This window comes from Heteronotia binoei, chromosome 3 (assembly GCF_032191835.1).
Source record: "Heteronotia binoei isolate CCM8104 ecotype False Entrance Well chromosome 3, APGP_CSIRO_Hbin_v1, whole genome shotgun sequence".
In the NCBI taxonomy this organism is placed as follows: domain Eukaryota; kingdom Metazoa; phylum Chordata; class Lepidosauria; order Squamata; family Gekkonidae; genus Heteronotia; species Heteronotia binoei.
This window is the reverse complement of record NC_083225.1, coordinates 166,187,528-166,204,164: the sequence shown is the minus strand read 5'-3', so window position 1 is coordinate 166,204,164 and position 16,637 is coordinate 166,187,528. Positions and strand designations below refer to the sequence as shown.

General features: G+C 43.4%; 1 protein-coding gene across 1 annotated transcript; it reads left to right on the top strand.

The window, feature by feature from the left end:
• The first annotated feature begins 320 nt into the window (after positions 1-320).
• On the top strand, positions 321-15,883 carry FDX1 (ferredoxin 1). The gene is made up of 4 exons (XM_060234838.1): positions 321-733; positions 8,289-8,413; positions 10,683-10,812; positions 12,556-15,883. Exons 1-4 carry the CDS (start codon positions 594-596, stop codon positions 12,668-12,670), a joined length of 510 nt encoding a protein of 169 aa, XP_060090821.1. The 5' UTR covers positions 321-593; the 3' UTR covers positions 12,671-15,883.
• Positions 15,884-16,637: the final 754 nt, after the last annotated feature.

The window sequence follows — 16,637 nt, the reverse complement described above, 5'->3', positions numbered from 1 at the left end:
AAGAAAGTCCTGGGATGAAGTGTGCTTAGAGCACACAAAAGCTTACATTCTGAATAAAACTTTCTTGGTCTTAGAGGTGCACCTTGACTCCTACTTTGTGTCCTGGGATCCAGTTCCTGGAGCAACAATCTCAATCTTCCATAACGCTTTTTGCACATTCTTCGTAGCGTACCGTTTCTTTTACGCAGTTTGCGCGACTGGTTAAGCCTAGAGATACAAACAGAGCATACTTGTTTAACATTTCCGGTATAAAATGGAATCGATTATCCCCTCAAACGTCCAATGGAGACGGCTTTAAGACGCTCATCACAGAGAATGACAAGGCTTACAGTACAGTGTCGTCAGTGTTTAACCGGAAGTTAAAGCTGTCTGCCGTGTTCTTTCCCCTAAGTCTGTGAGCTAACACGGCGCCCCTTTTTACGTACACTGCGTTCTTCTCCCCTAGCAAGCGCCGGTGTGAGTGAAGGCTGCGCCCTCGCAATGGAGCTTCGTGAATCGCCGTTGTTCGTACCGGTTGTGTAAGCCGCCGGACTTTGTACTGTAGTCGGCTTTGGAGCCGCCATCTCCGTCTCTGGCCACGGACGGGTTGCGCTATGGCTACCTCGGGTGCCGTTAACCTTCTCCTGCGGGCCGCGGCCGCCTCCTGGCACCGGCTTCTCTCCACTTCCCGCGGCGTTGCAAGACCAGGTAGTCCCAGCCGGTTCTTCCATGCTTCAGCTCCGGCTTGGCTCAGGTAAGGACACGCAGGACTTGGTCGAAGGTGAGGAAAGAGAGACCCAGCAAACGGGGGTGGTGGAAATAATCTCTGCTATGGGTGGGGAGGCATCGCAGACGGGGCCTTTTCTGTGGTGGCGCCCCGATCATGGGTCTTCTTCCTTCTGGCTAGTGTTCTTCTGGTGTCAGGTTTATTGACCTTTAGGGGAGATAGACAGACAGACACATATCCATATCCAGCGTAAGCTTTTGTGAGCCAGAGCTTACTTCTGCTGGACTCCTGTTTTTATTTTGGGCTGCCATCACGCATGCTGAATAATGCAGTTTCAGTCCACTTTCAGTGCACTTTCATACTGGATTTTGCCAGTTCACACAGGGCACTCCTACACACACTAAATAATGCACTTGCAATCCACTTTCAATGCCTTTTGCAACTGGATTTTACTGTGTGAAATGACGAAATCCAGTTGGAAAGTGGACTGAAAGTACATTATTTAGCATGTATGATTGCAGCTTCGGCCTCACGGAGGAACATAACTAGGAGTTATTATCTCTCCTAGGCATTTGTTTATATTATTATTAGTTTAGTACGCTTTTATCCTGCTTTTTATCCAAGGAGTTTGGCGTGCAGAGGTCTGCCTTCCAAATTTTTACCATCCCAAGCAGCCCTGTGAGGTAGGTTACGTTGAGAGTTGGAGAAATGACCGGCCCAGCGTCACCCATTGAGCTTCTCCGGGATGTGAACCTGGATCTCCCCCATCTCAGTTCAGGGCCGATCCCTGCCTCATGCTGCATGTGGTCAAGAAGGCAACAGCTCTGGAAGATGAATGGAAGTTCTTGCAATTACACTCCAAAGGCCAACAAGTTCTAACTCTTGCTGTCTTGCATAAGCTTTTGTAAACTGGAATGCTTTTCTCTGTGGAATTTTATGTTACGATGAAAACTTTTAGTGTCATTGAGGGCTCTCACAAGGCCCTGTTTGTTTGTTTTTTTGTGGTGGTAGATTAGCATGGCTAGCTGACTCTTTCTGGAAACAGACCTTGAAGAGTTTACAATCTAAAACCTGACATATGAGAAACAATAAAAGGGAAGGGAGACTGGTGGAGGAAGACTAAGCAGGGGAAAGAATTTATGTTCACTCTACACGTGCTTCCCTAATCCTATTTCTTACTGTAGGATTTTTTTCACAACCTGCCATGCTAGTATAATACGGCTGGCTTTATTAATGGCCTTGTTATTGATTCATTGGCATTTTTATATTTATTGATTTTATTACTTTGCTAATTGTTACTTTGGACCAGCCCAAGAAGCAAACACACTGAGAATATGGGCTATGAATATGTTTAAACAAATCTCCCTCACTTTTGAATCCCTAAAGGTGGGTGAATTTTGGATGATGGCACCTCTTGCTCAGTGGGAGATCACAGTTTGGTTTTCCTCTGAAATAACCGCCGTTAAAACCAAAACATCCAAAATAAGAAGGCTTCAGGTTTGTGTCTAGCAACGTAATTCTTAGAAAGGTTACTCCAGACTGGAGTAACTTTTCTCAGGACTGCTCTCTAATAGTTCACAAGCTGCTGCTTGATTATGGGGCAAAATGGGTTTAAAATGGGTGGGTATAAATCTAACCAATGGCTGTCCTAGTGACAGTACCTGCAAACTGCCTAGTTTGCACATGATATTTGACCATGCCCTTAAAGCATGTGGATACTCTGGACAATCAGAAGATACACTTGTTATTGTGACTGTCAGCACTTTTTATTAAGTTGTGAGCTGGCACATCTTGCAAGTTGCCAAGCTGTACTTTGTTATCTAAAAGTGGGTTAGCTGGTAGCTGTAGCCAGAGAGAGGTGGGGGCAAAGGCCTTGCGATCAGAGACAAAGCATTGGCCTAAATAGAAACTTGGGCTTAAGTATACATGGCAGAATCTATGGGAAAAGAGTGGTTTTGTCTTGAAGAATAGGACCACTTGAGCCTTTGGGATGGTTTTTGACACTGACTGAAGGGTCTTTGGCAAGGGCCCAAGTTGCCCACTCGTGTTTGTTCAGGTTCCAAGCACTTTACTTGTAGCTGTCAGTTCTGCTGCAGAAATACTTGGTCCCAAGCTGTGCCAAGGGAGGGAATATTGAGAAAAGGTGAAGTGAGATCTATGATGGGATTTTGAGAATCATCCTGGATTCTCTGCAAGGGTCTTGCATCTTAATTACATCTCTGCATCACTGCAACTAATTGTATAAGGATCAGGCACTTTTTTTTATTAAGTCTTTGGGATTCTCAGCATGTATTTCATTAAATATATGATGCAAACAGCATATGCCCTCCTTGTTATCCCTCTTGTTGGAGAGAACAGCAACATAGAAGCTTTTGCAAATAATCTCTGGCAGGTACCAACTGGTATTTATCTCAAGAGGCAATAGCGGTTGTATTGCTTTACTTCTTTGTTGTAATACCTGTTACACAGGTTATCCACGAGCTATTCAAAAAAGCCCCGAGCAGCTGAACAGTCACATATTGCACAAGTTTTTAAGCAGCAATTTAATCCTGTTTTAAAAGCCCCCTATGTGGATAAGAAATAACAGCCAATCTATTAGTGCCCTCTTCGGATATCACAGCAAATTTTGGCTAGACTGAATGCTTCCAAAACCAGAAAGCCTTCAAGTCTGGGATCGGCTATTGTGGTGAGCAACAAGGGAATATGCAAGGGCAAGGATTTCAGGCTTGTCCTTGTAAGAACCAATCTGTGGCTTGGTTCAGGTAGGTAGCCATCTTGGTCTGAAGCAAGACCAACAGAAGCTTATACCCAGAATTAAACTTGTCAGTCTTAAAGGTGCCACTGGACTCAATCTTCATTCTGTGGCTTGTTTGTGATATCTGAATACAGCCATTATTTATTGTCTCAGTTTCTCAGATTTTGTGACAATAGTACCATCTTCCAATTGGTCTAGCTTCTTACACATTTTCTGACGGTTTAGCTTCAGTAACTTTATAACCTTTTAATCCATTCCTTTCTAAGACCAATTTCAGATGTCCATTTCTCATGTGTGTATAATTTGAGTTTATGGCCCAGGTGTTCAGTAAGCTAAATACATCTAAAGCTTATGTCTGGGACTGTTTCCCAGGAAATAGCTTTAAATATGTTAGATGGATATTATTTTTAAATATTTTAAATAGAATCATAGGGTTGCTGCTTGCTCCCCAGCTGTAGAAGTGGAAGGAAACTACACCAAAGCATAGGAGTGATGGCTGCATATGTGCTAGAATGGGTCATCTGCCTAGATTTGACTTTGTGTCACATGGTCCAAAAAGGTGGCTACCCCTGTCTTCTTATACAGTATGTCACAGAAGTGAGTACACCCCCTCACATTTTGTAAATATTTAAGTATATCTTTTCATGTGACAACACTGAAGAAATGACACTTGGCTACAATGTAAAGTAGTCAGTCTACAGCTTGTATAACAGTGTAAATGTGCTGTCCCCTCAAAATTACGCAACACACAGCCATTAATGTCTAAACTGTTGGCAATAAAAGTGAGTACACCCCTAAGTGATAATGTCCAAATGGGGCCCAAAATGTCAATATTTTGTGTGGCCACCATTATTTTCCAGCACTGCCTTAACCCTCTTGGGCATAGAGTTCACCAGAGCTTCACAGGTTGCCACTGGAGTCCTGTTCCATGACGACATCACGTAGCTGGTGGATGGTAGAGACCTTGCGCACCTCCACCTTCTGTTTCAGGATTCCCCACAGATGCTCAAAAGGGTTTAGGTCTGGAGACATGCTTGGCCAGTCCATCACCTTTACCCTCAGCTTCTTTAGCAAGGCAGTGGTAGTTTTGGAGGTGTGTTTGGGGTCGTTATCATGTTGGAATACTGCCCTGCGGCCCAGTTTCCAAAGGGAGGGGATTATGCTCCTCTTCAGTATGTCATAGTACATGTTGGCATTCATGGTTCCCTCAATGAACTGTAGCTCCTCAGTGCCGACAGCACTCATGCAGCCCCAGACTATGGCATTCCCACCACCATGCTTGACTATAGGCAACACACTTGTCTTTGTACTCCTCACCTGGTTGATGCCACACACGCTTGACACCATCTGAATCAAATAAATTTATCTTGGTCTCATTGGACCACAGAACATGGTTCCAGAAATCCATGTCCTTAGTCTGCTTGTCTGCAGCAAACCGTTTGTGGGCTTTCTTGTGCATCATCTTTAGAAGAGGCTTCCTTCTGGGACGACAGCCCTGCAGACCAATTTGATGCAGCATGTGGCATATGATCTGAGCACTGACCCCCCCCCCCCCTTTCAACTTCTGTAGCAATGCTGGCAGCACTCATACGTCTATTTCCCAAAGCCAACCTCTGGATATGATGCTGAACACGGGCACTCAACTTCTTTGGTCGACCATGGAAAGGCCTGTTCTGAGTGGATCCTGTCCTGTTAAACCGCTGTATGGGCTAGGCCACCATGCTGCAGCTCAGTTTCAGGGTCTTGGCAATCTTCTTATAGCCCAGGCCATCTTTATGTAGAGCAACAATTCATTTTTTCAGATCCTCAGAGAGTTCATTGCCGTGAGGTACCATGTGGAACTTCCAGTGACCAGTATGAGGGAGTGAAAGTGATAACCTGCTCCCCCTTCACACCTGATACCTTGTACCACTAACGAGTCACATGACACCAGGGAGGGAAAACGGCTACTTGGGCCCCATTTGGACATTATCACTTAGGGGTGTACTCACTTTTGTTGCCAGCAGTTTAGACATTAATGGCTGTGTGTTGCGTAATTTTGAGGGGATATCACATTTACAGTGTTATACAAGCTGTAGACTCACTACTTTACATTGTAGCCAAGTGTAATTTCTTCAGTGTTGTCACATGAAAAGATATACTTAAATATTTACAAAATGTGAGGGGGTGTACTCACTTCTGTGACATACTGCATGCCTCCTTTGGTTTACTTGTGTACCATCTTTAGTTTTGTATTATGTGCAGGGCTTTTTGGGGGGAGGGTAGAGATCTGATCTGTTTCATCCATCTAGATTACTGTGAAACCTGGCCTGGATAGCCCAGACAAGCCTAGTCTTGTCAGATCTTGGAAGCGATGCAGGGTCAGCCCTGATGGAGGAAGGCAAAGGCAAACCACCTCTTGCCTTGAAAACCCCAGCAGCAGTCACCATGTCAGCTGTGACTTGACAGCGAAAGAGAGAGATTGCTGTGGGTGCTTTTATCTTCTCTTTAAACCACCCTATAACTCCAGTGAATCTATACATTTCACCTTGGGCTTCTATTTCTCTTTCGTATAGAAGATACCAGGCATTTGCACCTCAGTGAAGTGATACTCAGGCTCCTGAGAGGGGATGGGGCAGCAACTGTGCACTCAGTTCCTTGGCTCCTGAGATTCTACCCATGTTGACAGTGGATGCCTTCCTCCTCTCTCTGCCTACTCCATTCCATGTAGAAAATGAATCTGGGTGACCCTTACATTTATCTGAACCAGAGAACTTGCCAACCTTGCAAGAAAACCATCTAGAAAGTTTGTTTTATTTTATCAGGACAGGAAGAGCCTAAGTTCAAATAAGCAGATCTTCTTTGTTCAGCTGCTCTGTCGGGGAAGGAATTCATGAGCTGGAGGTCATCCCCAGTCTCACTGTAGGGAGAATTCCAGGTGAACAGAAGTTACAAACAAAGCAGGTTTTCTGTGCGTGATTTATAGTGACATCTCAGTATTATTAATAGCTACTGTTCTAAACTTTGTAGGAATTAAGCAAGTTAACTAACCATCAAAAGAGTATACACTTGACAATTTTGTGAAGGTCATTCTTCATCATGGGTGGAGAGTGCTCAAAGAACTTTCTAAGAGAGGCTTTCAGAGCCTTTGTCCATCACCTTCCAGATAGGGTTGCCAATCCCCAGGTGGGGGCATGGGATCCCCTGATTTGAAGGTCCCCCCCTCACTTCAGGGTTATCAGAAAGCGGGGGGTGGGGGAGGGAAGTGTCTGCTGGGCACTCCATTATACCCTATTGAAACTGATTCTCATAGGGTATAATTGAGAATTGATCTGTGGGTATCTGGGACTCTGGGGGAGGCTGTTTTTTGAGGTAGAGGCACCATATTTTCAGCATAGCATCCGGTGCCTCTCCTCAAAACACCTTCCCCACCAAGTTTCAAAAAGATTAGACTGGGGGTCCCATTCTGTGAGCCTTAGAAGAAGGTGCCCCCATCCTTCATTATGTCCAAGTGGTTAAAAGGCATGTGGTCCCTTTAAATGTGATGGCCACAACTCTCTTTGGAGTTCAGTTGTGCTTGTCACATCCTTTCTCCCAATCCACCTCCAAAGTCTGGCTCCGCCCCCAAAGTTCCCAGATATTTTCTGGCAACCCTACTTCCAGACCTCTTGGAGGATGGGAGACATGCCACAAGACTGAAGGAGGGCAGATGTTATCCCCATTTTCAGAAAAGGGAGGAGGGTGATCCAGGAAACTGCAGGCAAGTCAGTCTGACCTCTGTCCCGAAGAAGATATTGGAGCAGATTTTAAAGGGATCAGTCTGTGAGCATCTAAAGAACAACTTGATGATCTGGGGCAGTCAGCACTGATTTGTCCCCAACAGCAACAACCTCATTTTCTTCTTTTGTGTAGTGGTTATGTGTGTGGACTCTTAGCTGAGAGAACCGGGTTTGATTCCTCACTCCTCCACTTGCACCTGCTGGAATGGCCTTGGGTCAACCATAGCTCTTGCAGAAGTTGTCCTTGAAAGGACAGCTGCTGTGAGAGCTCTCTCAGCCCCACCCACCTCAGAGGGTGCCTGTTGTGGGGGAAGAAGATAAAGGAGATTGTAAACTGCTCTGAGTACACCCTTAAGTGAGAGAATGGCAGGGTATAAATCTATGAGGTATAAATCTATGGTCTTCTTCTTCTTTCTGTATAGCTGTGTTCCAATGCATATTAAACCGGGAGTAATCCCCTTGGTGAGATATGCATAGGATTGGTATCTATAAGTGATAATGTCCAAATGGTATCTATAAGGACCATGCAGAATGTATGATCATCGCATGCATTCGTGACTTCTACCTATACTTCTGGCACAAGAAATCTCTGAAACAGTGCATTATTTATTTAATTTGTATTTTCTTTATATCCCACCATTCTCCCAGTAAGAATCCAAGGTGGTTTATGTCATTCTCCTCATCTCCATTTTATCCTCACAATATCCCTGTGAGGTAGGTTAGGCTGAGAGGGTAAACTAGCCCAAGGTTACCTAGCAAGGCACCAGTGGGGATTTAAGCCTGAGTCTTCCAGAGACTAGTCCAACAGTCTTAACTGCTACACCACGGAAAGAAAAAGAAAACCTCTTGTTGCCAAGATTTTTTAACACTGAACTGCTACAGGTGTTTGCTGCTACTGTCTAGGGTGAAGATCCGTATTTATTAGATGAGTTTTCAGGGCCTCGTCTGGTGTTCAGTAGCACTGTCCACCAGTATTAAGAATCTTCGCTTCAACTTATTTCCAGAAGAGTTTGTCCCTTGCATTGCTGTAGATGAATAAAAATATTGTAGATTTATTTTCTCCCCCCAGCTCAGAAGATAAAATTACTGTGCACTTTATAACTCGTGATGGTGATAAACTAACAGCCCAGGGAAAAATTGGAGACTCGCTTCTAGATGTTGTGGTTGATAACAATCTAGACATAGATGGCTTTGGTAAGTAACAAGTACTTAATTTCCAATAACTACAGACATTATTTCATAAGAGAACAACATTTAGGGTGCTTTGAGCTTCAGAATAGCCAGTGGATCCAGGCCTCTGACCTTTTTCCTGCCTCTGCTTCCCCAGCTGCACTTTCCTCCACCCCACCCAGTTTGATGTAGTGGTCAAGTGTGTGGACTCTTATCTGGGAGAACCGCGTTTGATTCCCCACTCCTCCACTTGCAGCTGCTGGAATGGCCTTGGGTCAGCCATAGCTCTCCCAGGAGTTGTCCTTGAAAAGGCGGCTCCTGAGAGAGCTCTCTCAGTCCCACCCACCTCACAGGGAGTCTGTTGTGGGGGAGGAAGATAAAGGAGATTGTAAGCTGCTCTGAGATTCTGATTCAGAGAGAAGGGTAAGGTATAAATCCAATATCCTCATCATCTTCTTTATAGCTGTCATCCATCTACCTGTACTCAAGCCTGGTCATCCAGAACACCCCCTGGTTTTTAAATATTATCTATATGGCTACAACTCTGATTTGTTATGACTGGGGAAGGCAATGGCAAACCACCCTGTAAAAAGTCTGCCGTGAAAAAGTCATGATGTGACGTCTCCCCAGAGTTGGAAACGTCTGGTGCTTGCACAGGGGACTACTTTTGTCTTTTATTTACATAACGTATTAGCCACTTTTCAGAAACCCCAAGTAATGGTTCAGCAAATGTAGCCATCATAGAGAACTATTGAAATAAACTTGAGGAAAGGCAGGGTGCTAATATCTTAAATAAATTAAAACTAAAAAGATGATTTCATGTGTGCAGCTGAGAGTGACACCCTAAACATATGTAGGGTGTAAAAGCTTTCTGTTGCCAATGTCAGCAGCGCTCTTAAAACAGTCGTGTCACAGCAAGGTATTCTAAGCTTCTGGGGCTACCGTGGTCTATGCGGAGGCCTCTCTGTAAGATGGTACCTGAAGCAAAACCCCCTCAGATTCTGTTGATGCACTACCAGGGTGGAGAAGGTACTCTCTGAGGCTGGCTTTAAAGACTGATGTCAGCACCTTAAACCCTGCTTGGCTCAGGAATTGTTTGGAATGCTGCAGAGAGGGACATGCACCAGTCAGAAGTCTGGCTCTGGTAGTCCTTGGCTTTCTAAATAATATTTAATATGGTAGCCGATGACTGAATCAAAACAACTGAAATGCCCTGATGGAAGTTCACCTCTAACCATAATGAATAATTGTCATTTGTGTCTTTAAATCCTTGCAAGTGAAGATCCTATGATAAGATTCCTATCTCTTGTTTTTGTCACTAGGGGTCACTGCAGATACAGATAAATTTCAGGCTCATGTAATCCTCCTGGTCTTTTAAAGCACTTTTTGTTTCATTGCCATGAGAGGCCTATCTCCAAATTCAATTCTTTGACTTTCCTATTTCATAATTTTTCACCTGACACATAAATCCAGCCTACTTCGATACGCTTAGCCAGTGTAGCTTGTATAGGTACCCTAGCCTAGATAACCCACGTAACAGCTCAAGAAAGGAACCTTTCCTTATTAGCGGGCTGATCTGTGTTAGATTCAGGAACAGTTTGCATTCACTTCACTTCAAGCACAATTATATATGGACTACATATTTTCTTTTTATTTTAGTAGTTAAATATGTGCATAATGTTTTTCAAAAGCTTTTCTTAGCATTCATGGGTTGTGGGAGATGAGTGGGTGTGCAGCTTGTATACGAATAGTCTGCTCTATTTCATATATGTTGAAGGACAGAAGTAGTGGCTCAGGCTTAAGTTGTATGCTTTGCATACAAGAAGTCCTGGATTTGGTTCCTGGCATCTCCAGTTAAAAGATGAACACGCAAAACTGCCATATGTTGGATCAAACTATTGGTCTGTTAAGGTCCATAATATTTACTCTGGCTGGTTGTGCTTCCCAGGGTCTTGGGCAGAAGTCTTCACGTCATGTACTGTCCAGTCCTTTTAACTGGAGGCACCAAGGACCAAATCAAGGCCCGCTGCATTCAAAGAATAGCAGATGGTGAGGAAAAGTGTTTCTTGCTGTGAGACTGGGGAGAACTAGTACCTCTTGGGACAGCAATACTGAGCTTTAGTGAGGATTTAGTGACCTGACAGCATAAAGTAGTTTCATGTGAGTCTTTGTTCTTACAGCTTTGTGGTACAGCCACACATAGGTAACCATGGAAAACATTAACAGAAATATTAATACAGTGGGATTTAGTGCATAAGTCTAAAGTAGGACCTAATTCTTTTGTTATTTTTAGGTGCATGTGAAGGAACACTTGCTTGCTCTACATGTCACTTAATCTTTGAAGATGACGTATTTAAAAAACTAGATGCGATTACTGATGAGGAGTTGGATATGCTGGACCTTGCCTATGGATTGACAGAAACGTAAGGCGGAAACAACTTGAAATCTCCCAAAGGGAATTGTAGTTTCCTTCTAGAAGCTTCACACTGTTTAGTTTAAAATGTATGGAATTAGTTATATGCAGGTCATGACAATCTGAGTTTTGCTTCATAAGCAGTCATTTTTCCCTCTCTGGATAAATCTAATTTCCCAGTTTGTTAAATATTGCCTTCTACTTAGAATGCCAGATTTTTATGTTCAAAGCATTTGGTTTGTCAGTCCTTACCCTTCTTTTTAGAACTTTCTGGACTTCTTTAAAAATCTGGATGAATTGTCCATAACAGTGAAAGACATCTGTGCAGGTCAAAGCAAGAAAACTTTCTCTCTAGATCTTGTCACATTCTTAGCGTGAGTTGTCAAGGAAGCGTTGTTACAGGTAACAAAAACAACTGTGTGTGTATGTGTGTGTATTGTAAACGTTCTATAAATATTTTACTAGATTGTCAAAAGACTAGGGAAGACAACAAAGACCACTTTTCATAAAACAGGTAAGTATACCAAATTCACAGATCTTATAGCAGGTGAGTATCCATAAATACTATAAAGGGCAATAGTCCAGTATTTCTGTAGTCCAAAATTTGGATTTGTCTTCTATCCACAGGGATGCAATCCCACAAAGAGTGTGATCAGCAGTGAAATGTCATCCTGATTTGATATTCCCAATGCGTTTACCAGCTACTTTCTGTGCGTTTCAAGGCTGCTCTCAGCAGCCTGGGCTTTGTCAAGGGCTTCCAAAACTTGAATCTCAGTCTCGATCTCTCTTCACACTCGCAAAACTCTCTGAAAACTCTCTGAACACTCGCAAAAATTTGGCAACGACTCAGAGTTTGGCAACAGAAATACTGGACTATTTTTATATATATGCGCACACACGCACAGTTGTTATTGTTACTTGTATACTTCACTTTGTTCTGTTTTTGTATATTTCTGTATTGGTAAGGAAGCATTGTAGGCAGGGGTCTTTGATTGTGATGCTTGAGCATTTACTGGTCATTTCCTGTGGATAGACAGTAGAAATGAGTAGGATTGTGCCAGCAGTTTCCCTGTGCCTCCTTACTGAATTTCCAGGTGTGGTACAGTGGCTGAAGTACTGAAACATTAATTGGGAAAGTTCCTGGTTCAGATCTCCCTTGAGCTCAGTCAGTAGTCTAAAGCAAATTACCTCCGTCAGCCCCAGCTCTGCAGTGTGGGGTTATAATCCTGTGACATTGGCTAGTGTTTCAAGAATACAAGGTAATGAATTGGAATCTAGGCTTTTGCAAACAGAAGCATTTTCTCACCTTCCCACAGTGCCCCTTGGCCCAAAGAGCTGTGTGAGAGTTGGGGGACCCTCAGACAAAACGTGCCCATGGGCAACAGTGAGGAAGGGAAGCTGGGCAAAATCCCCTCCCTTTGCTCTTTGGTAAAGTGACTAAGTTCCCCTTCCAAGCTTCCAACTTGCTTTTGTAAATCCGGATCAGCATGGAGCATGTTGTAAAGTACTATATAAATGCTAACTATTTATCTGATATTTACATAAGCATGTGTTTTAAACTTTTATTCCATCACTTCTTGTCTTGTCTTTTCACCTTTTTGTCCTTTGAAATACTAACTGTGACAAAGCTTAATTCTCTTCCCCAACCTGGCGGAAATCCCTGCCACATTTTTGTATTTGTAAAAGTTGTATGAAAAATGCAGCTTCATCTCAAGGTGGTCTCTGCCCCCCCCCTTTTTTTTTGCTCCCCTAGGTCTCGACTGGGGTGCCAGATCTGTTTGCAGAAATCCATGAACAATATGGTGGTCCGAGTCCCAGAAGCCACTGCTGATGCCAGGCAATCTGTAGACATTGGCAAGAACCCTTAAAAATATGTAGTACGTCTGTTTGCAAAAGTGGATTATTTTTATAACTTATTTCTATATGTTTAATGATAAGTAAAAACATACACAAATATGCAGTAACGTCGAGGCTGTCAGGATGAGATGGTCATGTTTAATTTTCTTTATCAAAGTCAGCCGTATGTTCTTGTCATTCTGAAATAGGCGGATGCCTAGAAATGAACTGTGGAATGTCATGCACAATGCAGTGGTTTTTCTTATAGAGGAATACTGCCTTTTGTCCTTCATTTTAAATGTCAGATGTTTTCTCACTGCTGAAGCAGTCAGTCTTTTTTAAATATAGTTTTATTTCTTTCTTTTGAAGTTCTAAGGGGCTGCAAATTCAGTGTCGGTATACTTCATACTGTGTTTGAGATAAATGGAAGTAGAAGCACTGAAAGGTGCTGTAATCCACATGAATTTCATCCCTTCGCTGGATTGATGGAGCCAGTGTCATAGTATTTGTTTGTCTCCGATGAGATTGGAGTCTCATGAGATTTGAGAGTTTGGAGTCATTCCTATAATGCCATGGTATGACCCCCTTCTACAGTGTACTATTTCAAGTGGGCAGCCTTGGTTTGACATTGAAAACATATATGTCTGTGCCCTCTGTATGTGGTTCACTCTCAGTTGATGTTTTGGTTGGGCAGTCAGCAGTATGTATGAACACAAGTCTTCCCACAAATCAAGTCCTCTGAAATGGAAGCCCTTTGGAAAAAAGAGTTCTGTGCGTAACGGTATTAAGTGCTGAGTGCCTTTGCTACCTGTAGCATTTAGATATACCTACCCATATAAATTTTTAAATGTATTTTTATTAAGCTCCATATTTCTAGCCATCACAAAGAAAAATAATGCAACAGCGTCCTTAGTTCAAAATGACTTCGCACATTTTGTAAAAGCACACATCAGTTTGGACTTGTTTAAAAAAATAAATGCTTTTGCCACATGCAACACTTGCCTTATTCCCATTTCTCAAATTCAGCAAATCGCTGTTTGCTTTGGGTATACCCTTCTGAATTTGAACCTCCACCATCTGTACGATGGGGAACAGGGCTGGGGTCATTAAAAATATTACATACAAACACATGTTAATCAGTCCCCACCACCATCACTCCATCAATTTGGAGAGCCAGTTTGGTTTAGTGGTTAAGTGTGTGGACTCTTATCTGGGAGAACTGGGTTTGATTCCCCACTCCTCCACTTGCACCTGCTAGCATGGCCTTGGGTCAGCCATAGCTCTGGCAGAGGTTGTCCTTGAAAGGGCAACTGCTGGAAGAGCCCTCTCCAGCCCCACCCACCTCATGGGGTGTCTGTTGTGGGGGAGGAAGGTAAAGGAGATTGTGAGCCGCTCTGAGACTCTTTGGAGTGGAGGGTGGGATATAAATCCAATATCATCTTCATCATCATCATGAAACCAACTGTAGTAGCATTTAATTCTATCATTCTTTATGATAGGAAGCTCAGTGATCAATCGCCTATCAGAGAGGCAGTACAAAGGGAGCATCTAAGGCCAGGTCAGGATTTCTACATACTTGAGGGATTTCCTTATACAGAGTTTTTTTTTTGTTTTTAAAAGACACCTCAAGTAGCCTGGTGAAGGCAGAAATTCCTCCTTGCCCTCCTGGAGTCATAAGCATGCAATTGCATATCTCTTGGAGAAGACCCAGAAGTGGGGGAGAAGGAGAAAGTGTCCCATTCTGGCCTCTGACAATATCCTGGTGAGATGGTCAATCCCTCACCTGACTCTTCTGTGCCTCATAGGGAGGGAGAGGCGATAGCGAGAAAGCACCAGTGTGAGTAGTAGCATTGTCAGACTAGGGTAGATTTGGGTTCATAATTCCCACTCTGCTATAAAACTCACTGAGTGGCCTTGGGCCAATCATGAGCTCTCAGTATAACCTACTGCACAGGGTGGCCATGAAGATAAACCTGAAGAAAAAGACCACATATTCCACCCCGAGCATAGATAAAGTGCTACCTTTCCCATTGCACCTGTTGGTTTGGGGGCAAGACACCCAAATCCCTGCACTCCACATTAGTGATAGCTTAGGACTAGGTGAGAGGGAATCTTCTTGTCTATCTCCAGAACTCACTATTTTTAACACTGCTTTTGTTGCATGTGTCTAAATTCCCAATTATTTTCTGATCTCTTCCCGGCAGTTCCTTCCAGACCCTCATCTTCTTCTAGCTAAACATAATGTTTAATACTGGCATTCAGCCAGTTCTCTTCTTTAGACTTTTTGATCTTGTGATTGTTTTTGCGTAATGACTGGATTTCCCTTAAAACTGTCACGAGATCTGTACTTCCAGGACTGATCTGTTGGGCGCTTCTTGAAGGCTTTGCCTTGCAGCTGTCAGCTTGTGCAACACACTGTTGTTCTGTTAAGGCCTTTTGCCCTTAATCCTGTGCAGGATATTTTTTTTTATTGGATAGTGTCCTGTATGAAAGAACACAGTTATTGGTTAGTTTGCTGTGCCCCAGGGCACATGAAATTTAACAAGCGGAGGGAAGTTCGTTAAGAAATGGTCCCCAAGAGTTTGCTGCCAAGTTCCTCCACTGATTTGTGAGGACAGTGTGGTCAAATACTGAAAAGCAAGTCACTGACTTATCCTGCTTTCTTCTCTCCCTTATTTGATATGAAGGGAGTTTTTATAGCAGGAACTCATTTGTATATTAGGCCACACCCCTTGATGTAACCACTCCTCCAAGAGCTTACAGGGCTCTTACTACAGGGCCTACTGTAAGCTCCAGGAGGATTGGCTACATCGGGGTGAGGCCTAATATGCAAAGGAGTTCCTGCTACAAAAAAAGCCCTGTATTAAAGTACTTGCTTTCTCCAGTGCCAGTCAAAGCAATGTGCCCAGGTCCAGGGCATGCTCTTTCATTTCATGCGTTCTTTTTGAACCACAATTCTATTGATGTCTCATTAAACCAAATCAGTTGCAAAATAACATACATAGGAAGTTTAATAACAGGCATTTTAGCATGGTACCTTCCAGCAAAGTTGTCCTGGGCTTCCATTTTTTAAATTTGGGCACAGTACACTTTATGTTAACCAGGTTCATAAAGACCTTTCCAAGCTCAGTAGCTTTCCTGTAAATGTTAGTGATTCACCTACTTACGGAAGTCCGCACGGATGTATATATTTTTCATTGTTAAAACAAATCAGCAAATAAATCCTTTTATATTTTCTAAGAGCAGGATGTGTCTTCTGTTTTTGACTTGACTTGGTAATTGTGTCATTAGTAGTTGCTAGAAAGAGTGTCAAATATGGTTTGCTCAGAAAAGTTCCAGAAGATTCATACTTGTTTGCTCTGGGGCCATCTTTCCTGAGCTAAAACAAAAATGTGTGAGCCGGAGGCTAAACAAACTGTGAGCTAGCTCACACTCAGATGGAACGCTGCTTCCGCCTCTGATTCTATGAAATTGCCATGTGCCATTCCCTCATTTTAGTCAGTTAAGGGGTTTCCATCTCTTTTTCTCTGCTAATCCATTCTGTACCGCTGCGGGGCAGCTCAAAAGGAAAGGAGGGGGTCAACAAAATTGCCATTGCATCTGTGCTTGAACATATGAACATATGAAGCTGCCTTATACTGAATCAGACCCTCGGTCCATCAAAGTCAGTATTGTCTTCTCAGACTGGCAGCAGCTCTCCAGGGTCTCAAGCTGAGGTTTTTTACACCTATTTGCCTGGACCCCTTTTTTTTGGAGATGCCAGGGATTGAACCTGGGACCTTCTGCTTCCCAAGCAGATGCTCTACCACTGAGCCACCGTCCCTCCCCACTGAGCCACCGTCCCTCCTTGATGGGGACAGGTAGGGAAGAGCTGGGGGCAGTAAGCTATGCCAGCTGTGAACAGCACAGAAACTGGGTGGATGTTGATGCCACTGTAGCCACTGACCATTGCAGGGGCAAATATTTGCACCCTGGCATCAACGCAGCCATGTTGACTGG